Source organism: Haliotis rubra, unplaced genomic scaffold (assembly GCF_003918875.1).
Source record: "Haliotis rubra isolate DU_JTF1 unplaced genomic scaffold, ASM391887v1 Scf562, whole genome shotgun sequence".
Lineage (NCBI taxonomy): Eukaryota > Metazoa > Mollusca > Gastropoda > Lepetellida > Haliotidae > Haliotis > Haliotis rubra.
The window spans coordinates 324,137-351,315 of NW_025767260.1; the positions used below are offsets into that span (position 1 = coordinate 324,137).

The 27,179-nt window shown below is 44.1% G+C and overlaps 1 protein-coding gene across 1 annotated transcript in view; it reads right to left on the bottom strand.

Moving 5' to 3' along the window:
• Positions 1 to 27,179, bottom strand: part of LOC124254069 (delta-like protein D) — a 231,627-nt gene that overhangs the window by 78,796 nt on the left and 125,652 nt on the right. Inside the window, exon 2 of the mRNA XM_046687920.1 lies at positions 2,524 to 2,842. Within this exon, the coding sequence (XP_046543876.1) occupies positions 2,524 to 2,823 (300 nt within the window). The 5' untranslated portion in view covers positions 2,824 to 2,842. The remainder of the gene's footprint in view (positions 1 to 2,523; positions 2,843 to 27,179) is intronic.

Consider the following 27,179-nt stretch of genomic DNA (forward strand, 5'->3'; position numbering starts at 1 on the left):
AATAGCTACTTTGGCATTCGCGTTGATTTTGATATGGTTTTTATAAGTGATCCATAGGCAACCAACCTCAAACATTATACATGTAAGTAAATCTTCTGATATATTCCTTCAAAAACTTTAATCTGTTCACGCAATATTCTTCATACATAATTTATTAGGATTTGGAAATCTAAGACTGACTTAAGGTAAAATATGTTGAAAAATTCCACCCCGCCCCATCCTTTTCTCCCCAATGTAAAATGGCCAATATCTGCGAGGCTTTCGTTTTGAATTTGCAAAGAAATGATAAAAAAATGTTATATCATGGGATGATCTCATACTTATTTTACTGTTATAGTCGATATGGCGGCCATTTTGAAAAATGTCCGTCAATTTTCCCTTTTTCGGGTTGTCATGATATAAATTAACTTCCATAGACCTAACAATTAAAGATAGACAAGACGTGTATATATGGAAAATAATCAGCTATGAATATGCTACAATTTGATATATGATGTTTGAGAATTGGAGAATTTAAGAAAAAGTTATGATGAAAATAGTAGAAAGAATTATCATTTTTCGCTTTTTTCCCCAAAAATATGAAAAATATATAAAATCTGCGAGGCCTCTCGATCTTTATTTAATAAGAATGGTATAAGCTACAATCATGCCAAATTTCATGCTTGTAACACGAAGTGCACAATTCAGTGAAAAAACTGCACTTATCCGCTGGGCTATAATAGTAAATGAAACACATGATAGTAGACTCTAACAGTAAATGAAACACATAACTGTAGACTCTAATAGTGAATGAAACGAATGACTGTAGACTCTAACAGTGACTAAAACCGGAGATTGGGTGCGTGTCTGGGGATTTAAGTCGACATTTCAGATTAATGTATATAAACGTATATCGATCATCGAGATACTATGTCCTACGTAGGAGACAGTAAGTCCTACGTAGGAGATACTAAGTCCTACGTAGGAGATAGTATGTCCTTCGTAGGAGATACTATGTCCTACGTAGGACGTATTAAGTAATACGTAGGAGATACCCACGTAGGAGATAATACGTCCTACGTAGGAGATATTAAGTACTACGTAGGATATATTAAGTCCAACGTGGGAGATACCCACTTAGGAAATACTAACTCCTACGTAGGGTATAGGAAATACTAACTCCTACGTAGGGTATATTAAGTACTACGTGGGATATATTAAGTACTACGTAGGAGATAATATATCCTACGTAGTACTTAATATCTCCTACGTAGGAGATAATACGTCATACGTAGGAGATATTAAGTACTACGTAGGATATATTAAGTACTACGTAGGAGATACTAAGTGCTACATAGGAGATACTAAGTCTTACGTAGGATATATTGAGTACTACGTAGGAGATAGTAAGACCAAAAACATTTTACTTCTACGCTTCCGTAATATTCATATCTGTGATACTCTAGTGTTTTTACCGTCCATCGTCGACAGGTTTTACTCTTCAAAATGTTTTCAGTTTTTACTGTATGAATTGTTTTCGTCACGATATGGCTGAGATATTGCCAGTGTGACGTTAAATATTAACTCACTCATTCACCCCCACACTCTTCAGTTGTGTGAGTCTTCTAACCACAGTGAGCACACACAACAGATAATGTGCAAGTATTTACACCATGACCATACTTCTGGCACTTGTGGCATCGGTGTCTCACAATGCCTTTGCTGGAGTTCAGAGTTCGGTGGGCAGAGACTGATAAGGGAACGCCGACAAATGATTTAGTTGACAGGAAGGTCGATTGCCTGTTGTCTCTCACTGCATTCAACAAGTAGAGGACCTGTCCGCAAATGTTTTTAACATCAATACAATGCCTCCTATGTCTTTGATACGGCCAAAGGGTTCGGCTTAAAAATGTCTTGTCAACGGACTGTCTCAATCACTATAAAACGTGGCCAGTAGTCAGTGGAAGTGGACAGGCTTCAGTGGCAAAAGCTACTAAAAATTAGCGTTACCCAGCACTCAGAGGAAAGGAGAGCTTTCATATATTATTTTCACGTGCTTTAAGCGAGAAATGTATTTCTCGAAAAAACTGTAAATACATTGTAATGGGATGCCAATTACTTCAAATGCTGTGAATACGCAGTGCGATCTGGAAAGTACAGATTCTAGTATGTTTGTTGGGTTGAGTCCAATCTGGGATTCGAACCCACACCCTCAATGTCTGGCACACAATCGCCAACACACACAGCTAGATGTCTAACCCGTTCAAAGGATGAGGCGGTGGTGAAGCGGTTTAAGCGTCTGACTCTGTATTCAAGAATCTGTAGATTACTAAGAAGTGTAATAAAAAAGAAGATATGTTCACATGCTGTGTTTACAATTTTGGAAAATGTGTTTCCGTTCTTAAACAAATAGGGTACCACACGTTATGTAGAAGAAAAACTACTTCGGAGGAATGTATCGTAACGACTTAACACACTTCTCATGGCAAACGAGAGTGCGCATGATGACTTTGTTTACAATCATAAAGAAAACAAACCACTTACAACAGCTGTCTGGGTACAGTCAGCAGCAGCCGCAAGCCCGGAACATCCCCCTTCCAAATAAACTTCACTCAGCTCACAAGTGTACCCATCGCCAGACTTGCAGTAGGAGGCTGACAGACAGCCTGGGTCATTCAGACAGATAATAGAACACTCGATTCTGCTTCGGGCTGGTTTGAGAATCGCAAGGCCACTGCTTGACTTTGACGATGGGCAGTTCATGAACGGCACACGTCTTCTTGTCGCGACAACAACCAAGGGGAAGATAGCTAGTAAAAGCAATGGTGCAGGTAGAAACTTCATTGCTCCTTCCAGGCAGTCCCTACAATGATAATTACTCAATTTAAGAAAGACTTGAAATAAATTCAAACCAAGAAAATGGGAGGTGAATGTATATACATTATATATTCAATTCATAACTAATATTATGATTATCAATAACGATACCACTTCTCGATTTTGAAACGTTCACTACAAATTGCATATGTGTACTTTAATCACATATCTCAGTATGCATTACATCTATCTTTATCGAACCCTGTGTTAAAACCATCCCAAAACAAGTTTCCTCACTCTGAAAATAAATCACCTCACCCTCTAAACCCTAACAAATCGTGAATTTAAGATTTTAACTTTTTTTGTTCCACCATTACTCACGTATTAAATGTGAATATTAGCAGAACATAACTCCAGATTCAAAGACAGGTGAACAGTTAGTATTTTGTCAAGTCACCATGGGCAGCAATGCAAAATTCAATGCGGCGGGGCATACTACTGATCAAAGAAGTTAGAACGACGTGGTCCATGCTGTCCCAATATCGGACCACCTCTTCTTTCATTTCAGCAATATTTGTCAGATTTTTCTTATTGACACTTTCCTTCATAAGTCCCCAAACATTTTCTATTGGATTTAGGTCAGGGCTATAGCTTGGCCAATCTCAGTTCTAATTGTCTCCTTACAGACAGCCACAGTTCCTCTATCAGCCAGCCTTAAGTTTTCTAAACTCCTTCGTTTGTTTTTAGAAACAAGAATACCAAGCCGCCTCCTGTCACCGACAGTCAATTTTCTGGGCCTGCCTGCGCCTCCCTGGTGCTCAATGCCACATCCATTTGCAATATTTTTCAAAACACGACAAACAGTGGACAAAGGGATGCCTGTTCTACTTGAAATCACTTTAGCTTACCCGATGCCCTTGTTATAATATTCTAAAATCAACTTCCTCTTCTCTAAATCATCCATACTGGGCGATTAAAAGTTGCCAAAAGTTGCCTGCTTCACAATCGCCGGCCAACGAAACCACAGACAGGTTACGTAACTCTGTCGCCAGAGCACTGCAGTGACATCATATGAGGAAGGATTTTCAGTTAGTTGTATAATAAGTGTGTCGCAAGCTCGTCATTTTGATGATTTCTCAACATCAACGAAGACATGCCGAATCGTTGCGTTGTCGTCAATTGCTCCTGGGGGTCGGCGATGGTGTCACCATGCACAGATTTCCACAGGACCCCGCAGGTCCTGCTTAATGAGTTATGTTTGTGAGTGCGAAGCGAGTGTTGTGGAAGCCTGAAATGATATCTAACTTGTGTCAGATCTCTTCACAGATCAAAACTACTACGTCATAAAGTATAAAGAATGACCATAAAACTACTTACTAGTTGTAGTGAAAAGGTCGTATAAATATATTGAGTAGTGATGACCATAAAGATAGTTTCCATGCAAATCCTCTGGTTACAACTTGTAACATAGTACTTGATTTCTTCCAAACCAGCATTAAACCTCAGGCTATGGAGGACAGGGTGCCGCCATTTTGAAAATTGTAAAGTCACAGTAACTGTTAGAATTAATGAATATTGTCAAGTTAGTATTATTATATGTATTTGAATAATCACCCAAAGGATTTTCCATGACGCAATTGTTAACGATGTTACGGAAGCGAGGTGGGGGTCGAAGTGACAATACTACGTGCTAAATTTCTTGCTACATTCACAACTCACCGTATGTAGATACTAGTCAATGTACTACTATATTTGGTCTTATATCCTAATAAGTTTATTACAGTAGTATATACTATGATTGTCCGAGATCAAGTCCAACAAAAGCCTCTGTAAAGCTTTATTTCACAAATGAAGCTTTTTTCAGACCCTTAGATCTCGCTCCCATTGTATAGACTACTTTTGAACCCCCAGTTAACTTCCTTGCCCCCACGTGACACAATAGTGCCGCTATGACCGCGATCCTGATGACATGACACTATGTCGTGTGAAACAGTTTAATGTTTCGTACCCCTTGTTCTATGTACTTTTTTTTCTCATCTTCGCTGATAGCAGACTTACGAGCCTTGAGCCGGATTTCTTGTTTCATCTTACGGTACTTGTCGAGTTCAGAGAGGATTGAACGAGATTCCTCCTCTGAGATCTTACTGTCAGTGAGTGCTGTGGAAATACGCTCACTTACCGTGTTCAGCTTTGCTTCGGCCAGAATCCTGATCTCGTCGTGTTTCAATGCCTTCCGATGCAGTCTGTGTGACACAAACTTAAACACCAATCCAGCCAACCCTGACACCCCAGCTGTTATTTCAATGCCTAGCACTGCGGGTGCGGCTATGATGGTGGCCAACAACCCCACACCTACTGCCCCTAACCCCATACTGGTAGCCATAGGGGCGGTATCACCCCAATCCACGACATTGAAAGCTCTATGGTACTTCTTATACAATGCTGCCCATGTGTCGCAGTCTTGTTCTAGTTGGCGTTTGATGTCACATAACTGTCTCAAGTGGAACCCGTCTACGGTTTCCAGGGGCTTCGCTACTTCCTCTGCGACTGGGTACAGACCCATCCTGCGTACATATAATATATTCTAAAAAATATCTTTAAAATGTGCATAATTTACTTTTTTGCTCAGTGTATTTGAAGCTTACAAGTCTTAGACCCTTGTACAGAGAAATAGGGGAGAGGTAAATAGGTAACTGTGCGCCCACATGAACATTATCGAGGGAGCTTCCTAAGGAGTGTATTGAGGGTACTATAGAACCCGTTGAGGGGTCCGGTTGTATGACGATACGGCAATGTTCGCCCAGGCTTAGGGCGTCATAGCGTATTGTCACCCCGGGTAAAAGTTGCTGTTCTACAAGATCACCCCCCCATGAAGAAGACTTCTATGGCGAGTGTGGAGCCTGGTTTCACCTTCATAAGGTCCAATTGGGAATTGGGGACGTCAAACTTTAACTCGTCCTCCAAGCCTGAAGTAACTAACATGTTACCCGTGTGATCCCCCATTAGTTGAGTACTTATACCATACTTCGGAACGAAAGCCCCGAACAAGATACCGTTGTTCCTAATTTCGGAGATATGCCTATCTTTGTCAAACGAGATATAAAGTTTGGTGAGGGTCATGTTGAGCAACCATTTGGGTTCTATAAAGTGGTCTGGCAGACGCCGCCGCACATACACGCCGTTTCTTAAGTGCAGTACGTACGAGGTGTCTTCCTCACCGGGCAGATCGAATCCCTCCGTGTCTCCTAGATCGTTAAGTGTGGCGTTGGGTCGATGACTGGTCATTGTTATATTACTATCATAAGATAGTTTCCAACTGTTTTTCTGATAATTTCTCAGGGGTGCAGTTCACCCCCATGAAGTGTATGTTGTCGGGTAGGAAGATCTTGGTGAGTGATATCGTGCCTTCCACGGTCACGGTGACCCCCTGCAGACTGGTGTGGGAGTCGACACCCACCGGCATGTAAACAGTGCAAACCTGATACTAGTGGCGTTTCACCCACCGGAGTTTGATTCCCTTCACGATTTCGACTTCATCCGGCGATGGTTCCCCTAGGTAGACTTTGATGACCAGCATGGAGTTCGTCGGTAGGCTCGCCAGGATGTTGACCACGCCAGCGAATTCAGACACCAACTGCAATGCCCCATCTTGCACTCCCGGTTTACTCGATAGCATGTGGGCTGCCATACCGGCAACTGGGCTGATGATTACACTACATCTCTGCGCCGGGACGTAAGCCACGAGCAGGGTTCCGTTGTTCACGACTTTGTTTAGGTAGTTGTCTTTGTTCTCCGTGAACACGTAGGGGGAGCCAAGCCTAATGTTGAGAAACCAGTCGACTTTAGCGGGCAACAACACCCATTTGTCGTCGTCAGTGAAGACGAGCGTATATGGTTTGTTTCAGGCGATGGTCGTCCTATCAACATTTTCTAAGTCGAACAGTTTGCCTCCGAACGATTGGGATACCGCCCATCTATCATCACCGATACGGATTAGGTCGAATCGAGTGTTGAGGGCCGCTCCTGAGACATCTACTATGTCACCTAGGGTTCTACCGATGGAGGGGACTTCAACGCGTTTGTAAATGTGTTTTTTCAGTTGCAAGGTGTACAGTTTACCATCTACTCCGGGGTCGTCGAATCCGCGTATGTCCCCGAGGTCGGAGATCCCCGCATTGATGCATTTTTCAACCTCATTCCGGGGGCCTTGTGTGCTAGTCATTTTATGTGCAGCGTTATGCTGAGGTATCCTATATTCACAGGATTATGCTTTATATCTAACACTGATATTATCAACTCAGGGATGTTGCCGAGTTGGTTCTGGCGTTGTTGTATTTCTCCGTTTTCACTGGTACGGCTCTCAGTATCGTGGAAGAGTGCCCCCCTTGAATGTTGTCCGTTGTGCTCAACTAACCGAGATGAACGCACAGCTCTCGGTACGGTACTAGGTCGGGTAACTTCGTGCCTGTGACGGTAGTTGTTGGTTTTATCTCGTGCGGCGACATCCCGAGTGTCCTCGCCAATGGTCGACCGAGCCTCAAGGGGTTTATCCCGTTGTTGATTAACACCACTGTGCCGTTTGAGTCGTTCATGTTGAGTTCCGCTCCCAAGGGTTTGAAGACCTCGTCACTTAGCGAGCACACGCTGTAGTAGCCGTCAGTTATCTGGTTGCAGGCGCCACTGATGAACAGCTTGTTGTTGTTGACGTTGATGTTAGTCCATCGTGGTAGGTAGGTGATATCGCAGAGTGCGACTTCGAGGTGGCCTGACGTGTTATCGATCGCGTGCATCAACTGAATGGACTCGCCGCTCGTTATTCCTGGAAGTGTTAAGTACAAGTTAGAGTATATATACCCATTATATAATACTTTAAAAAATGTACAAGCCAGGAGTGTTTTACCCTAAACTGGACATAGATTTTCCACACATGAAGATTGGGGTCGACGCTGCTGGGCTGTATTTCAGTGCCCAGTTTATAGATGTGTTTGACCGGTATAAGCTTTCGGTGACTAACGTCAAGGCAGTCCATCGGTTGATTTTAAAAGTTCATTGCTAATGGTGTCGCCCATGAATGAGGTGTCATCGTAATCCCCATCATACGCACCAGCACCAAAATCATTAATCTGGATGTCATCGTAACCACCTTCAGCCATATTAAATTATGTTAAACTTATATATTTTATCTATATAACAATGTATGGTAGGAAACTAGATCCTTTCCGAAGATCAAGAGAGCCTCTAGGCATCAGAGCCGTGCGCCAGTCAGTGACCATCACCAACAATCCCAGCAGAATAAACCAGAACCAAACGCTGCTGGTTAGATTCCCAAACCTGGGTGAGAATGACCTCATCGTACCAGGCACAGTTCGACTGACGTTCAACCTCACGTTGACGTCCACCAACGACAAACGCGAGCTAGTGCGGAACGTAGGTCGAGCCATGATCAAGAAAACCACCATCAAGATCAGCGGTAACGATTGCTGAGCATCGACGACAGCGACATGTTTCACTGCTACGGGAACCTCTGGAAAAGTGAGGGAGAACGTGTCAATGACGTGTACCAAGGCATCAGCAAATCGACCCGGTTGTGCGTGGGGTACGGCTTCACGCAAGACCAGCTAGACAAGATCTCAGAGGGTGAAAGGGCCATCGCCCAAGCGTACGGGAACAGGTTCTGCGTGCCACTCGACTTCGAGTTGCTCACGGGACACGCGCCGTTTTACCAGGCCGCGCTGGGTGATAGGCTTGAATACGAGCTCACGTTTAACGACTACAGCAAAGTAGTGCGTACGCCGAACGGTGATGAAGCCAGTTATGCCATCGACAACATCTCTCTGGAGTTCGAGAGGACCTAGACCTATCCTCCGTGCAGATCGGTGAATACCTGACCACCAAGTACTCGCTATGGCAGGACACGCGATCCACGGATGACGATTAATTGCACGGCAGCAGTGCCGCATCGACAACTGCAGCGAGGGGGATAACAATCCAGATTACCAAGAAGGCTCAACCTGCGGGCAAGTTGAAGTTATATTTGTTCGTCATTATGGACGCGCAACTTAATATAGAGAAGGGGAGATTCGTGCAAGCCATCTATTGATCTACCCTGCGACCCGCACTGGTTGTGGGAAGACCGTTTTCGTGTTGGATATGTTGGAGGGGTACTACCGGGATGTGTTTGATAACATCATTATCATGTGCCCTACTCTGCACATGAATAGAACGTACACGGAAAGACCTTGGGTGATGACGGACTCGGACGTACACAGAGTCGACCTGGGGACACGTCTGCAGGACTGGTTGAAGGCTTATCACAACAAATTCAAGGGGGAGTCGACGCTGATCATACTGGACGACTGCAGCGCTAATCGAGAGATAACAAAAAAAGAGAGACATGCTAACGTACCTGGCCTTCTCCAGCCGGCACGCAAAGCACAGCGTCTGGGTGCTACCGCAGAAGTTCAACTCTGTGTTGAAAGACCTCAAGGAGCAGACGCGATGGGTGGCCTTATTCCACTGCAAGGACAGGGATTCGAACAAGAACGTGTGAAGAAACAGCTCACTGAAACTAAGCATGCTAAGCTCGTGCTCAAGACCGACCAACCCGTGGCCTATAGGGTGTTTTAGCTTAGCGATGTTAAGTAAATGCTAAGCAATGCTTAGCAATGCTAAGCAAAGCTAAGCAAAGCTCAGCAAATGCTAAGTAATTATGGTTTGTGAAGTGCTAATCGTGTGTAAGTTAACGTTCATCTCGATGTGTTTCGCCTGCATCGGTTATTATATCATTAGAGTAAAGAATCGCTTGGTATATTATAGGATGGAGTGCGATGACCTGCTCGAACAACTGTTGGTCCCGCAGGATCAGAGTGATGACAAGTGAGAGAAACTAATGGCGCTGGCTGTCGGCGGCAAGGCCAAACAATACTTTGGGGACTATACCCCTGATAAAATCCAGAAACTGTCCACCGATGAGGTCGATAAGCTGTACGCGAGATACGAGTCCCGGCTCGTGGGTTGAGATGACGAAGACTATAGGCTCGACAATGACGCAGATCTACACCGGTTTGGCATCGTATGCCCTCCCCATTCCCCCTGAACGCCGGCTTTACCTGTGGGAGGACCTCGAGAAGGACCCCTTTATACATAACGCTTTGAGCGCCGTCAGCTGCCTGCAGTACCACAAATACGGCATGTTCTTAGCCCCGGTGACAGCGGCGATCATCAAGGCGAAGCATTGTCAATTTATGGAGGGGAAAAATAATAGTAATAGTATACAAGATGGATGTTGCCCAAGAAATGAGTCCAAGGTTAGGGGAACCCCAACTGGGGGAGACCCCTCCCCAGGAGGAGAATCCCCCCGGAAGGGTTTGGAGGAGAATCCTACAGTCACCAGGAAGAAGAACCCTAAGAGAGTCGCCGCCGGTAGAAAAAGGTGGTCTAACAAACATAAGAGTAACTACCCTCTACTCCTGTGGATTGCAGGCGCAACTGCTGCCGCGGCTCTCTCATTATTATTATATAATAAACAACCTCCCCGGGAGGGGGTCCCTCCCCCACAATTAGAGGTCAACCCTCATATCATGTTATAAATATATATTTTATATCATATACATAATGTCTGAGGGGAAAACGTTTGTCAACGATGCATACCACGCCACTGTGGTCACCAGTCTAGTCGTAGGGTACGCTTGGTTGACCAAAATGGTGCTTAAACAACCGACTATCAAGCTAGATTTCAACCTGCAGGATATGGGTATGCTCATAATGAACCTGGGTATGGCGATGCCACCAAGGACATCCTCGTAAAAGAAGGGATCCTACCGGAAAATATTTTGAAGTAAATGTAACTATATATAGGATGGCTACGATCACCATGATGGTTGGCGGGGCGTTAGTAAACGCCCTGGCATTTTCCGGGAGTAATTACCTCTTCTCGAAACTACGGGGGTCGAACGCGGTGGAGACAGAAGCGGTACGGAAGCGTCACGATTTGGTCTTGGAGAAATTCCTAGCAAACCAAGCCGAGTACGCGAAGGAACGTATACAGAAGAGAAATTTCATTAACGAACAACTCCGGCGTGAGAACCATGCCATTAAAGCATCCGATAGCCTTGAAACCGCAGCGAGAGAATACTTCCTGGTAACCGGCAAACAGATAGAACTACCCTCTAAGCCCACACTCGCTCAGTACTACACACCATCCCCAGGGCAAAAGGACCGGGAATTGATCTTTATCCCGCTGGGTCTAGCAGCGACCGTGTTGGTTGTAAAACAATTAGACTAAGTACTCATATGAGTATACCAAAGATGAGACCTGCCCTGTACCGATGTCAGTACATACTTAGGGGGAAGACCGAGACCTGTGGTAGGAAATGTAGGATGGAGGGGTATTGCTGTTTTCATAGAAAATGTTTTGCGAACTACACGTGTTCAGTGTGCGGTATTGGAGTGAAATGTCACTACTGTTTATGTAAAGCCCACGGGGCAAACGTAGTCAGGCACCAGCTTATCTACGAGAAGAAAAAAGACTACATAAACGAATGTAGACGTCTCCTTAGCATGGAGGTGTAATTTTTTAATGATTGGAGGAGTTACCTCCAGTGACTCAATTAGAGCCTGTGTACCCCTAGGTATAATAATGCCTGCGTTCATACGAATCCCACCCCTGGCTTTTGGTCTGAGAAGCTGGTTCATGTTTCCGGGTAAATGTAATATCGACAACCTCAGACCTCTGGTCATTAGTAAACTCGAAGAGGAAATAAACGAATTGGGACGAATCAACTTTCAAATGATTGTTACTACAAAGCTGGATGTATTCAGAGAACAAGTATTGACTGAATCAGCTAATATATATATACGTGTATACCCAACGTTCTGGAAATAATAAAACGGGAAAGCTATCCTGAGACCAGAGTCGATACTGTTATTCTAAATATAGCGCTGGGTGGGGGACTAGATTCGTAGTGAAAGTTACCTCCCTTGTTGGCGTCCCAATTAGAGATTGTATACACCTTGGTATAACAATGACTACTGTCCAAGAGCTCAAGCTGATTGCGAGAGAACGAGGTGTAGTGGGTTACTCCCGAATGAAGAAACCAGCATTGTTGAGATTACTCAACAAACAATCCCCTCCCACGGTAAAACAACTTAAACTCCGAGCGAAAGAGCTGGGGTTGACGGGTTATTCCCGCCTGGGGAAAGCCGGGTTAGTCACATTATTACATGATCCCATAGGGCTGAACGGTCGCGTTCAGCTCCACACTGTGAAACAACTCAAACAGGAAGCCCGCGAGCTGGGGTTAGTAGGTTATTCCCGTATGAGGAAGCCACAGCTAATCGAATTATTACGTCAGAATAAAGCTATTGATCTACAGTTCGTGCACACTGAGCGTGCTGTAGGTAACTATCTGAGAGGCTGGCACATGCATGTTGATAAGAACATAGACATCACCGACATCAAGCTTCTAATCGCTGATAAAGTTAATGAGGAACTAAACGATTTGGGAAGTATAAAGTTTCAAATCACAGTGAAAATGTCACTCGATAAACAGCAGAATGTGGGGGGAACCCCCACTGGGGTCATTGAGTACGTTCAGCCTTACTTCCGAGGTAAACAAGAAGTCGTGACTCATACCGAGACTATAGACGAGTCAATCGATATCAGTTTTCAGCAGATACGAGAATACCTAGAATGCTACACGCACATGGGTTCGAGTGGGTCGTGGATAAAATCGATAATGTCTATCTAGACATAGCTAACTACGTGCCTTTCAGAGGGGGGTCGTACCTAGACTTGCCCCCCTACTACAAAGCAAAACAGGCCATAGTCAACATCAAGAATAGAGGAGACGATTGCCTGAGGTTAGCTATCAGGTCAGCCTTGTTTCCAGCTGACACTAATTCGAACAGGCCTTCTAGTTATCCCCAAGACGATGGGCTCAACTGGGATGGTATAATCGAACCCACCCCCATATCCCAGATCACTAAAATAGAAAAACATAATGATATAGCCATCAACGTCTTAGGGTACGAAGGCAACACAATGCTCGTGCACAGGATCAGTCCGTTGGGGGAACCCCACTGCGTTATCAATATATTCATGATCCGGTGAGGTGATAAGTATCACTACACGTGGATAAAACACCTCAGCACCTCACCAGTCGAAACACGTTTGGAAAAAACACTTTTGCATACGATGCATGCACGGTTTCAGCCAACCCACCCTGCTGGAATCCCACCGGGAGGATTGCCAAGGTGTGGGGCAGACGGCCATACGAGTCGACATGCCCAAGGAAGGTGACAATATACTAAAATTCGACAACCACAAGAACCACATGCCTGTGCCTTACATCATCTACGCCGACTTCGAAGCCTTGGTCAAACCCGTTGAGGCTGTGGCCGGCGGGGCCACACAAAAAACACAGGAGCACGAGGCCTGTGGGTTTGAATACGTGGTCGTCCGATGTGATGTGGAAACGAAAGCTCCCGTAGTGTACAGGGGTCCCGACACGGCTGAAAAGTTTCTACAGTGTTTGCAGGAGGAAGAGAAAACTATCAGGAATGCCCTGTCAACAGTCGCTCCCATGCGTATGACTCAAGCCGACCGGCTAGCTCACGGCTGCAGCACTCACTGTCATGTATGTGATAAACCGCTGAACGGCGGTGATAACCCACTGAACGGTGATTCGGTGAGAGATCACTGCCACGTCACTGGTAAGTATAGAGGCGCCGCTCACAACGCGTGCAACCTCAAGCTTAGAATCAACCCCAAGACAATAAACATCCCCGTGGTCTTCCACAACTTGAGAGGGTACGACTCTCACTTGATCAGGCAGGCCATCGCGAAAGTCGACGGCAACCTGACGTGCATCCCCAACAACATGGAGAGATACATTTCCTTCAGCTTGAATGGCCTGAGGTTCATCGACTTGGTTCAGTTCTTCCTGTCGTCACTCTACAGTCTGGAGTGACACCTGCTAGACAAACACGATACCAAAGTCAGGCGTGGCACGGCCGGAGCCCATCGCAGCGAAGCCATAGTTGAGAGATTCAATAGGACTTTGGCCGAGTGCTTATTCGGGCATCAGTATGCGAGAGATATGGCCAACCCGGGGAAACGATCGACTGAATGGGTAGCGCGGGTACCTCAGGTGATGTCGGCCATCAACCATGAAACCACCCGTCTCACCGGCAAGAAACCAGCCGACGCTATCAAACTAAAATCAATAGTGGCTGAGTCGGCTGCACCATCGCGTGGGAAGGAGAAACAGATACCTGATAGGGCCCTCGTGAGGTACCTCTACCAGCCGGGGGAACACGAAGGGGACACTCGGAAACGAGCCACCGATCTGATATGGTCAGTCAAAACTTACAACATAGATAAAGTGGACATCAAAGCTGACGAGCCGAACTTGTACTACTTGAGAGATGGGCCAGGGAGAGGTTTCGTTAGAGAGGAATTATTAGTCATACCGAAAGGCACAATGTTACCCCCCAAGCAAAATATTTAACACTTACTGTTGAGTAATCCCAATAGTATCCTGTAACCAGCTCATTCACATTAAACTGTTTCCTTGAGGTCAACACGACATGTCACATGATCAGGAAAGTGCTAGTTCGCGGTCCCAGCTTTGCAATCTCAGGATAGACCCGTTAAACTGAGATTATTCAGCTAAATCCCCGGTAGCTCAATCGGTTGAGTGGTGCAACCCATTATGTATAGAGTGCGTGAGCTATACATGTTGGTTCGTATCCCGCTGTTGCCTCAGTGGAGATTCCTTACAACTTTGTGTGATGTGAGGTGTTTTGGTAAGGAATCACGATCATATCAGCTGGGTCGCTGAAAAGGGCTTAGCTGAGCGGGGCACTCTCATGGCGAGAGAAAGGCAGCCGACGCAATTCCCCTTGGGAGAAGCGCAACATCATCTTTCGATTTCACCCTTGGGGAATTGTGGCTGCCGGGGACATTTTACTAGTTTTTGGAACCTTTCTATCTTTCTATAGGTATATTCGCGGTCATAGCGGCACTATTGTGTCACGTGGGGGCTAGGAAGTTAACTGGGGGTTCAAAAGTAGTCTATACAATGGGGGCGAGATCTAAGGGCCTAACAAAAGCTTTATTTGTGAAATAAAGCTTTACAGAGGCTTTTGTTGGACTTGATCTCGGACAATCATTGTATATACTACTGATACTTATAGTGAATTTATAACAGGACTGTAATATCTAGACATTTTATAGTTTGCCAATGTGAATCATAATTCGCACACACGCCCTAGTGTATGTTATCTGTCTCATTACACTTCACGGTGAAAACAATGATTCTGTTGAATGCTACGACAAATGAATAAGAAAAAAATTCAAATATAAAACTTAAAACAGATTAAAGTTATAGGAACAATGTCAGGCTATTACCTTGTTCCATCAATATCCACAAAAACGAGCGATGCAGCTGTTCCAAGTGATGTGTCTTTTAACAGTCTAATATACGAAAAAGTAATATATCGTTTCAGGTATTTCACATTGGTGTATAGTCTCATTGGTCACCCAAGATAGCACACCTATCAACTCATTGCATAATGTCCGCCATTCTTAACAAAAAGTGAGTTAGCTAGCCAAAAATGAGCAATCAATCAATTTATTGGCGGTTAATCCTTTGAAAGAAGGACGTTGTTTTTACACAGACACAGACACGACAGAGTGTATTCAGTATAGATTAGTAAATCTACATACATAAAAACTACCTTTTGAAAAATCCGCTGTGTAAGAAAGCATTAATTTATCAATCAGTGTGTTATCGGTTAATCCTTTGATCGATGTTCATAATGTTGAGTATTTACTCCAGACACAAGAAATGCCAAATGGGAACCTTTGTCGGGTAATCTAAGTGGTGTTACTACTAATTATACCTGTTATAAATTCATTAATTGACCATCAAGTGAATGATGAAAAATAACATGTGTAGGTTTATACGACCTGACACGGGCTACAACAAGGGATTATTAATTGCTGTATTGCATGTGAAAAATTATGGGCCGACACTGTTTTGAGAATAGAAACAGAACTTCATTGTTGCATAAGAAATACATATAAGCGTTTGCTGTGTGCTAAAACTGTATGTACCTATTTACCTAAGTCAATTTTCAGATTCTTCTAGCAATGGCAAAGTAGGGATGTTTAGTTTACGGATTCAAATAGATCAAATGTCAATTATTAATATCATACGTAATAGACGTCATATTTTTACATGACATGATTAAATATCGAGGTAAAAAACCCACTGAAATGGGATCAATTTGAATCAGTCATAATACCATAGAGGCATTTTAAAATCTGAAAAAGCCCACACTGCTTTGATACTTTATTACAATCAAACAAGAACTACCGGTGACATTTTCAAATAACTGCATCTGATGGGCATCCACCCTTCTTAATGTTGCACTGTTTAGGTTGAACAAATCAACCGTAACCCTGAAGTAGTATACCTGCCCAAGGTCTTAATTAGACTTGGTTCAACCATTCTGTATACTACTATGGAGGTACATGCAAAATTTCACGAAAATCGGTCGAATAGTTTAGGAAATATTCACTTTTTAGTAGTAGTAGTAATGTTAAGGTCGCCACATGGTCATTTTGCCGGAACCAGCCGGAGCAGATGTTGATTGACTCATCCAAGTCACGTGGTCACCGTCAGGTACGATATAGACAGGACATCACAGGCGAGGAAACGTCAATGAAAGGTGGTTGTTTTAAGGCAGTCGTACAGAAAAACCCTTCATGGGATAACTCATTAATATGCAAATGTAGGCATGACGTCACACGTCAGAAAGGTTAATGAACGCAATTAACGACCCACAACCCCATAGTCTATGTTGAGCAAGCAAGCGCTGTGTGCGAGAGAGGTGTCAGAGTTGACAGGCCACAGTTCACAGGCTGTGTCTCTCTTGGCTCAGCTAATTGATTTTCCTGACTGCCAGAACGCTGGCTGGCTGGCTTGCTACGTTATGTAGATATCTGCAGAACAATTTACTTCTATGATTTGTTTGGTAAGGATAGCGCTGTGGACGAGTCGCCCTGCCTGCTGTGTGTGTAGGGCTTTCTCTCACAGCTGGCTATTCAGCTGTAGCGCTCGCTGAGCTGAAATGGTCGGCTAGGCGTCTCTCTGTGTTTTTGTTTCATTTAGCCGGTGGTACCACCGTGTCGTGAGGTACTATCATCAACTCCTCTCTGACGAATGCTCTCGGCGGCCCAACTTTCAAGTAGTACAAGTTCGGTTCGCTGTCTTTGACGTCGACCAGGTCTTCGTTGTACGTTTTCATGGACCATATTGGATCGGTGGCGCGTTTTCTGCTGTCTCCCTCCCTCGTATTCACCCGGCTGGTACAAGTACCTAACGCTGACGCGGTCCGGTAATTTTTTCTCTGTTTTATCGTGACGTGCTGCCGCTGATTCGGTGGCAGCAGATTTCTTTTTTGATTGCTTCGACGGGTCTCATGCCCATGAGTCTGGTGACTTCATTGTTGATGGCATCCACCACTTGCGGCAAGCGTACGACCCATTCCATATTTCTGTTTTCGGGGATGGATTAAACCCTGCGAGTAGTTCGGTACAAGATTTTCAACGTTAGCCAGCTTATTTTTTCCCAGCAACGTTCGTTGATATTCAGACATCCAGTCCTGGTTCACCATTAATCGTTCGGGAGCTAGCGGATAGCTGTTGTGCGATTCGTGTAATTCTGCGGGATATTCAAAGTACACTTCAAGTATGTAGCCTTTGTTCAATGCTATCAACGTCTATATCAGATGAGGGTACCCATTCCAATCCCCCAGTTGGTAGATACTGACTCTTGGCCCAGCCGTACTTGTTGGTGTCGAGATAGAGGATGTGTTTGGTCGGCTTGCTCGTGTCTTGACCGGGAACGTACTTGTTGTTGGCTTTGGCATACCATTTGGAGGTCATTGAAATCCCGCCTCGCAAGCCTTTCTTTACACACAGGTGCATGTCGTAATCCATCAGAAGCTTCAGTTCCACGCTGGTTTTTTTCAACAAGGCATCCCAAAAGAGCCAGGGGGAGAAGAAATACTTTGCAGGGTCTAGGCCGTACTGTTTTGAGCACGTTTTTCTGAATATTTCGAACACGTCGGCCAGCAGCAGCATGTCGGTTTTCAAGTACAGGTCGTGGTAGCCCAGTTTGTCGGCATGCTCGTAATCGTCAGGGGTGATGGTCGAGTCGGTCAAATTGCTGTAAAAGCAGTCGATGGGAGGCAATCGCGTCTCGTCGAACCTGGACCAGCCGTCCATGTATTCGTAGGGTTATACGCCCTTCCTCAGTAGCAGAGGTCGAGTCTCAGCGTCGGTGTATTGATTGGTGATGTCCAAGTCGTCCGGGTCGTTGGCACTCACTAGACTGTCTAGAGATGACAGTAGAAACTGAATGCTGGGTTCGTCCAGGTAATCATCAATCGTCACGTAGGACAAACTCAGTTCTTTGACGGCGTCGTTGGTGGGTACCGCTTGATGGCCTGTAGTTTTTTTTATTTTGTCCCATTGCTGGTGAGCTTGCATGCCTTGGCTGAACAGCTCGTTGGGCATGCCCTCGACAGTCACTTCCACAAATTGTTTGATTGGCATTCTAGAAGTTGGTGACTCAAAAATGAAACATACAACTTTATGGATGACAACTTCTTAATTATTGCATAGAGCGACGTTTCGATGTAGATTCTGACATCGTTATCAAGCTAAATCTGGTTGTATTCACTTTAAGCTTGATAACGATGTCAGAATCTACATCGAAACGTCGCTCTATGCAATAAATAAGAAGTTGTCATCCATAAAGGTGTATGTTTCATTTTTGAGTCACTTCCACTTTCGTGATCTCGGGATTTCAAGTGAGTTCACTGTTTCTTCGAAACGGCTCCCAGCAGTCACAAGACGTCTATTAGACGTCTAAATGAGGTTTAAATCTGGTTTATACGTATAACAACGTCTTTTAGACCTTGATTCAACGTACCCATTTCGACGTCTAAGCCTAGAGGTTGATTCAACGTTTAATAGATGTCTAAAGTTCGACCAGCATTTTCTTCATTTTTTGTTATTAGTTATTTTGTATTCCTTCTTGAAATAAGTTTCTTCACTAAATTTGCAAGAGAAGATCTTTTTACAGTTAGGTGTGTAAAATTAAGGACTTTTCATGGTTTTGCAATATTTTGTGGATATGAGAATTTTGCGCATAACACTTGAATAAACCCAGCAACAATAAGTGTTGCCATCCTGTAAAAAGTATTAATTCTTTCTTAAAACAACTTTATGATATTCTGTTTGAAGGGATTCGAACTTGAATCCAGATCGAAGACTGTACAGGCTATTAATGTTAACCAGTAGTACGGACTAGACATGCGGCCCCTAGACATCCAGATGTCGGTGCTGCTTTCGGCGCTTGCGCTCTTTTCCCGCGTGTTTGACCTCGGTTGTGGTTTCCTGAAAATTGACTCGTTATTCGATGTTCCTCTACAAGAAATTCACGGTAAGACAGTTTTATGTAGTTGGCATGTTCCTTACTTATTCATACGCCTTCAGTAAGCCTAGAATCTAGATCTAGCTGCATGCAAGGGACGACAGACGACTGAAAAAAATGGTTGTGCTTGTTTATGTTTTCCATAAATGGTTATAAATCTCGCCCATGTTAAACTGTTTCTCAGAATATTGTTGTTATATAACATATTTATAATTTTCTGTCCAGGATACTATTCTCCACTTAGATGAGTTATATTATTGGAGTAATTGTCTGTCCCCTGGCGATAGAAAACTTTTAAAATTTATATGCATCGTCGAAATCACCAGACCGTCGATTTCATGAATTCGTTGGTTTCACATTACTTTTCAACTCGCTATGCGCAGAGCGTGTGGAATATATCCACAGGCCTGTTTTGAATGTTGTTGTTTTTTTAAGATTTTTGGGTAGTCCACCAGCCCAGTGTACCAGTGTACATATATCAATATGTAGATGTGGTCGACACACAAGTGTAATTCTCAATGTTCTCTACAATTATCTTAAAGCTCTTACAAAAGCATAACTGATAATGTCAAACTTGCTTTAATATCTCATATGAGATACTGACTTACAAATTTAACAAGGGAATAATCTTTTTTTTCAGATACAATCACAAAGTTTCATGAGGTGACCCAGGACATTGTATATAAAGAGATGGTAAAGTTTTTGAAAAATGCTCCTGGGAGGTGTGGTGGTGGCGGGTTCACATTCTGAAGAGCTTGCTTAAATAGATAAGATGAAAGTTCACTGGCTAAAAAAAACAATTGTTGAAGTTGAGTTACTTTGCAGACAAAACTTTTCAAGATATTCTAGTCAAATCATAATATAAGGGTTTTGAAGGTTTTTATCGGAATTCTAAAAATTCACTAGCAAAGACTAATAATTAACAAGTGACTTCGAGCCCTGAAGGAGGACAATATGACTTGACTGTCACTTAGTCCTTCTCACTAAATGATAATATTATCTCAGTTATAAAGACTTAATTAGGTAACGCTTATTATTGGGCTAAATTGAGATTTCCCCTTCAGGGTCTTTGTAACGACTACTAACAATAGTATACAAGCAAATAAGTAATGTCATAATAATGTTCTGAAAACTTATTAATGTCTGAAAACAAAAGGACAATATCCCCAAAAACAGTATATGCCTATTGTACACCAAATATCCTATAAAATGGAATTATTGCTCAAAACCATGTAGAATCGTTTCACTTAATTATTTGATTCAATTTGAACCTCTCAGAGACTATAACAAACCCCCATAAAAGGACGAAAAATGAGGTCTACCTTGAGATGGGAAAGTATCTGAAGAACGCCCCTGGACGGTGTGGTGGGGGATGGAAGATCGAAGGATGACTGATGCCCCAAATTTGTATTTACATAGAAATAATAATGAAATGAATAAACTTGATTTTACGTCATTTACACATTTTGTCTTCTATTATCAATTTATGTGGAGATAATGCACTTGAGCTTATAAACTTCATGAGTTCAGTTTCATGCTTAACTCAAAGTTCATGCTTAATTCTGACTTCATGCTCGAACTTACTGCTGAAATTCAATGTAAAACATTGAGCTGCTTGAAATTGACCCCTTATAACCTGGAGCCCTGCCGGTGGGATGAAGATGGTACATGTTTGAACTGGCAACTTGTGTAAACAACAGGTATTCTAGTTAGTAGAATAAAATGTGTTTTGGTGCACCATTAAAGCAATACAGTAATTGGAATCTAATCAACGTCTTTTATACGTTTTTTCAACGTTTAGATGACGTCTATCTTTAGACGTCTAAATGACGTTTAAGTTTCAATGGCTTCTAGACTTCCATTTTAAACTATATTTAGATGTCTCTTCAACGTATTGTGTAGACGTCTATTAGACGTTGATGTGCCTGCTGGGCTGGTATTCCGCCACGGTATTCGAGCTCTAGACAAGTCTCGTCATGATGAAGACCCAGGTTCGAATCCCCACATGGGTACAATGTGTGAAGCCCATTTCTGGTGTCCCCCGCCGTGATGTTGCTGGAATATTGCTAAAAGCTGCGTAAAACGAAACTCAGTCAGTCTAGACAAGTCCCTGCAGATCATGCGTGGATCTCTCATGAACAACTTAGCCAAACTGGACGAAATCGACAAACACATCGCTCGCGAAAACAGAAAACTCGACGAGGGGCCAAAGGATGACAAGTCAAGCCGAGATCGGATCGCCAACAGTAAACATGACCTCGAAGACGAGAGGTCGACTCAAATAGAAGCCGCTTCCACCAACTGGGAAGCCTTCAGATCGCCAATCAGCCGCGTGTGCGAAACCATTGACAGAGTCTTGAACGAGGACACCACGTTGGCCGACAGGATCCAAACTCTGTTCCGGGGAAAAGGGATCACCATCGCCAGCGTTCTGACGGCTTTGGGCTTCATCATATCGACCCTGGCCGTATCGCTGACGGGCGGCGGTACACAACCAAGCCCAACACCACCACCACCAAGTCCATCATCATCAGACAATGACATCAGAGACTGGATAAAAAAACATTTGAAATCGCTCGGCGAAGCCCTAGCTAAACTGGCCGGCAAAGCCGCCGAAGCACTGGCTGGCATCTTGGGCAGCATCGTATCCTGGCTGTTAGGTTTCTTATTGAAAACGGTCACGTGGCTCGGTCAAAACCTGTGGTTGGTCTGGTGTACTTTGCTGCTAAGGAATTTTTAACCAAATGAGACACAGTCTGATCGTAATCCCGCCGACCACCAGAGCTGTTTTGCGATCGACGTGCCGCTGATTGTTTGCCTGCATGTGTGGAGGTTGTTGCTGCTGCTGCCGTGGTGGTGGTTCTACTTCTGGAGTCGATGCCACGATGCCACGATGACGATTTCGTTGTTGTAGCCCACCACTCTGTTCACCCTCAGTCGCATGTCGCTCGGAGCCATGTACAATCCCACACCGAACACGTAGTAGACTTTCGACCAGGCGTATTCCAGCACATTTTCATTGGGTTCGATGGCACTTGGCAGATCGACCGGAGACACGATGACATCCTCGACGTTAGTCCTGAACTATTTCTGTGAGTTGTAAGCCGTCCCTTCACCGAGGATGTCGGAACGTGTTTGCGCCTGCACACCCAGCACGGCCCACACGTACGTTCGAATTAAAATCTGTCAATCTGACGACTCCGGCATGAGTAAACCCTTTCAAATTGTCCAGCATGAAAATTTTCCAGTCATCTTTGGCAGCGGGCTGCTGTTACACCTTTTGAACAGTGAAAGCAGCACAGCCTTTGAAGTTCATTCGATCATCTCGCCATTCATTACTTGACAGAGCAAAGTCCCGACGTAGTAAATCTCGTTTCAGTAAATCATCGCTGATCTCTTTCACAGATCGCGCTCTAATATACGGAATACCCAAACCATGATTCACTCCAGGCAAACGCCAATCGACCGTCTTCGGATTAAGTTCGAATTCTCCGCAAACCCGTTCGTACAATGCGTACGCACAATCATAAGGATTGTTTACCGCGTTCCATGACTTGTCCTGCGGAATTGGGGCGCTGATCTCTTTCAAAATACGTCTGATCACGGACCGACTCAACATGAAAAACTCGAACGTCATGGTCGTGTTAACCAACAACGGAAAAACCGACTTGAGACTCAGTCGACCGCTTGCGAGAAAGCTCAGGTCGATGTCGAACAACATACCACCAAAAACCACTTTGACCGGCACGAAATTAACCGACTTCATTCCATATCGCAAATTGTGCATTCATCTCGATCAGCTGAGCACGACCGACAACATTCAAGGCGAACGACCTTCCACACTGCTGAGAGCCATCATGGAATTGAAAAGATCAGTTTTAGACATTAAACACGATGCGGTAAGTATAGGATATCTCAGCTCGATGCTGCACATACAACAATGACAGAGCCTCAAGGTCCAGGTAGACGTCCTAGAAAATCTGCCGACGAAATCCACGCTGTACATCAAAGTCTACCTCGGCGAACCGCGGTCAGTGCATGACATCGTCGAAATCATGAAAGCGATCAAACTCTGCTGGGCCAAACAACCACAATACCAAGTTTGCTCCGTTTACGTGCAGGTGAACATTAACGCCTACACCAGTCTGCAGGGAGTCACCGTGACCGTGGAAGACACGATATCGCTAACCAAAATTTTCCTTCTCGACAACATATACTAAGCAGCAAAAGAAACATCAGTTTGGAATTTTCCTTCGCAGAAACGGATAACTGTAAACTCATGTAATGTTTTGATTGTATATTTTTGACAACATCTCCAACTTTACCTGAGCAAAGACATTCCTTCCCAAACTCAGAATGGAATCCAGGAAATAGTTTCAAAAACGCAACGTGATATCGGAGATGGTACGATGTTCTCCATGTTTTTCATGCACCTCATGCTGCACATGTTGTTCACAAGGATCAGCCCTATACAATGCACCCCCAAACCTGGTTGAAACATTCACATTACAACGTCAGCAGGATGCCCCTTCTCACATCAGCTCAGAGGAACCAGGCGCTAGGAAGACTTGAAGCTGGCCACACTGCAAAAGCCATTGCCAATCACTTCCAGGTCAATGTTCGGACCATCTACAGGCTGCAGCAACGTTTCCGGGCCACCAACACCACACATGATAGTCCCCGTACTGGCAGACCAAGGGTGACCACAAGACAATAAGACCGCCATGTTGTGCGACAGCATGTACAGAATCCCTTCATGCAGGCATCCAAAACAGCACGCCAGACAGTGGGAACACACGGAAGACCAATCAGTACTGATACAGTACGCCGATCTGTTAACAGCGGGAACCTCCATTTGCCGTAGGCCTTACTGTGGACCTATCCTCATCCCTCGTCATCGGCATGAACGTCTACAGTTTGCCCTACAACACCGAAACTGGCGATACAGGCAATGGAGAACTGTTCTGTTCACAAATGAGTGTCGGTACTGCATATCAACTGCACATGGCAGAACAAGAATAGGGCGACGACGTGGCCAGCGTTACTCAAACCAATGTGTTATGGAAAGAGACTCATGGGGAGGTGCAAGCATCATGGTATGGAGTGGAATAGGCATGAACCATTGAATGGGTCCTGTGGTGTTCCAGAACCTTGGTCCAAGGAGAGGAGGCGGCATCACAGCAGTGCGCTACATCGACCAAGCTCTCAGACCTCACGTCATACCACATTTCGCACGCCACCGGAACAACATTTTCCAGCATGTTAACGCCCAGGCCCATACTGCCAGAGCTACATGAGACTTCCTACAGCAGAACGGTGTCAACATTATGCAGTGGCCAGCCCTTAGTCCTGATTTAAACCCAATTGAACATCTTTGGGATGAAATTCAGAGGAGACTGAATAATGTCATGCCAAGGCCGAACACAGCCGATTTATTGCACCAGGCCTTTCTCAGAGTGTGGTTCCAGGTGCCAATGGCCTTCATCAATAGATTGGTGCACTCCATGCATAGACGCTGTGCTGCAGTTATTGCCGCTCGTGGTGGTCACACTAGAAATTGAAGTCAAGGATCTGAATTGACTGCAAACGTTCACGTAATGTCTTGAATTGAGTTATTCATTGATGTGTCAAGATATTGTAAACCAAAAATGTTTTTAATCCGCTAAATATATCCATTTCAGTAATGATCTGATTACAGTGCCTATCTAATTTTGAATTCGTACTAACGTGTTTTTTGCTGCTGAGTATACATCTCATGGGTTTGAATTAACCGATAACCAATTAGAAACCATTTGGTAACATATTATTTATGAAATGAACCATCAACCCAACGTCTCGCTAGCCGATCTCGGGAACACGCAGGGATTTGATCTGCCAAGCGTGGAAAACACATTGTACTTATTGACCTTACAAAACAACGTGTACAAACGTCAAGAAGTCATCATCGAATCTCAGTTGAACTGGATCATCAATATTATCCTTACAAACCCATATCTGGTCATGGATGAGGATGGTAATATCATCAAACTAAAAACAAATGGGCTTGTACTGGAGAGTTCCAGCTGTAAAAAAGACGATATACGTAGCACCATCACCTGATCAAGCAGGTAATATGTTAGTCACCCGTCCGGAAAACAAGCATAAATTGTTACAAATATTAAGATTTACTGAAGTCCCAAAGTCGTGGATCACTGTGGTACGATTTTCTATACTTATTATTGAAGTCTTTCTTGGAGATGCCCCTGCAGAAGATGTGACAATTCTGCATGGGTTAAAAATACGCTGGCTTGATCGCCATCGAAATAGACGTTGCCGTATTTATATACAACCAGGGATGGTCCCCACCACAAGCCTCGAGGGGGTCGTGGTTTTACAGGATCCTACCATTTTTCTCCGTACCGTTTTTTTATCCGAGCATGTGTACCTCATGAGCTTAAAGTATATTCATCAAAGACTGACGGAGGACCAATTAAATATTATTTTATAAAAAGTATATATACAGAATGGGACTGTACCCAGTCGTGGATGAAGTAGCAAAAACACTGGAAACCATAGACGGGTTTCGTTTGCAACAGTTATGTGACATCAAACGACAACTGGAACGTGAACACGATACACGGTCAGCATTACAGAAAAAATATCACAGGGCTGTCAATTCCTTGGACGGTATCAACACTGCAACCAGCATGGGATTAGGCTCGGCAGGTTTCGGGTTGTTATCCATCGTCGTGGCCACACCCGTGGTGATATGCATTGAAATAACAGCTGGAGTGACAGGGTTGGTGGGATTGGCTCTTAAGTTCATATCTCTCAGACTGCAATGTAAAGCATTGAAACACGATGAAATTAGAATTCTAGCCGAAGCAAAGTTAAACATGATAGACGATCATATTTCCACCGCACTCACCGGCTCTAAAATCTCTGAGGAAGAGTTTCGTTTGGTGCTATCAGAAATCCCAAAATACCACAGAATGAAACAAAAGATTCGGACCAAGTCTCGTGAAAGCACTGTCATCAGCGAACACGAGAAAAAGAATTCATAGAACAAGGGAAACAACAGGCCCAGCAAGCCTTCATTACGAAAAACAAACAAATCATAGAAGGAGATTCACAATAAATTGTTTCGCGGATGTCAACATAACGTAGCCAACTGGCCAGCCAGCTGTAGATGAACAGCAGAGCCGAGAGACACACACACACTGCAACTCACCCACAGCGTTCGCTCGCTCAACATAGTCTGTAGGGTTGCGGGTCGTTAATTACGTTCATTAACATTTCTGACCTATAACATCATGCCTACCATTGCATATTAATGTGTTATCGTGATTAATTAATGAGAATCCGACTTGATCCCCCCTAGATCCCCCATGAAGGGTTTTTCTGTACGACTCCCTTAAAACAATCACCTTTCTTTGACCTTTCCTCGCCTGTGATGTCCTGTGTATATCGTACCTGACGGTGACAACGTGACTTGGATGAACTAATCAACAGCAAAATGACCTTGTGGCGACTTAAACATTACTACTACTACTACTAAAAAGTGAATATTTCCTAAGCTATTCGACCGATTTTCGTGAAATTTTGCATGTACCTCCGTAGTAGTATACACAAAGGAGGAACGCGATCGGGGCCTGCCCAAGGCCTTAATTAGATTAATTAAGGCCTTGGGAAGGACCTGGTCCCGTTCCACCATTGTGTATACTACTCGTGATGAGCGAGGCTGATCATCGTTTTCGCTATCACTAAGGTCTGGCTCGAACAAATAAGGCCTAGCGACACCAAGCGATTTTAACAGATTCGTCTGTGAAAACAAGTTGTAACTCGGAAACTAGGCAAAGCAGGAAACAAAATTAAGTGACAGTAGATTGTGAG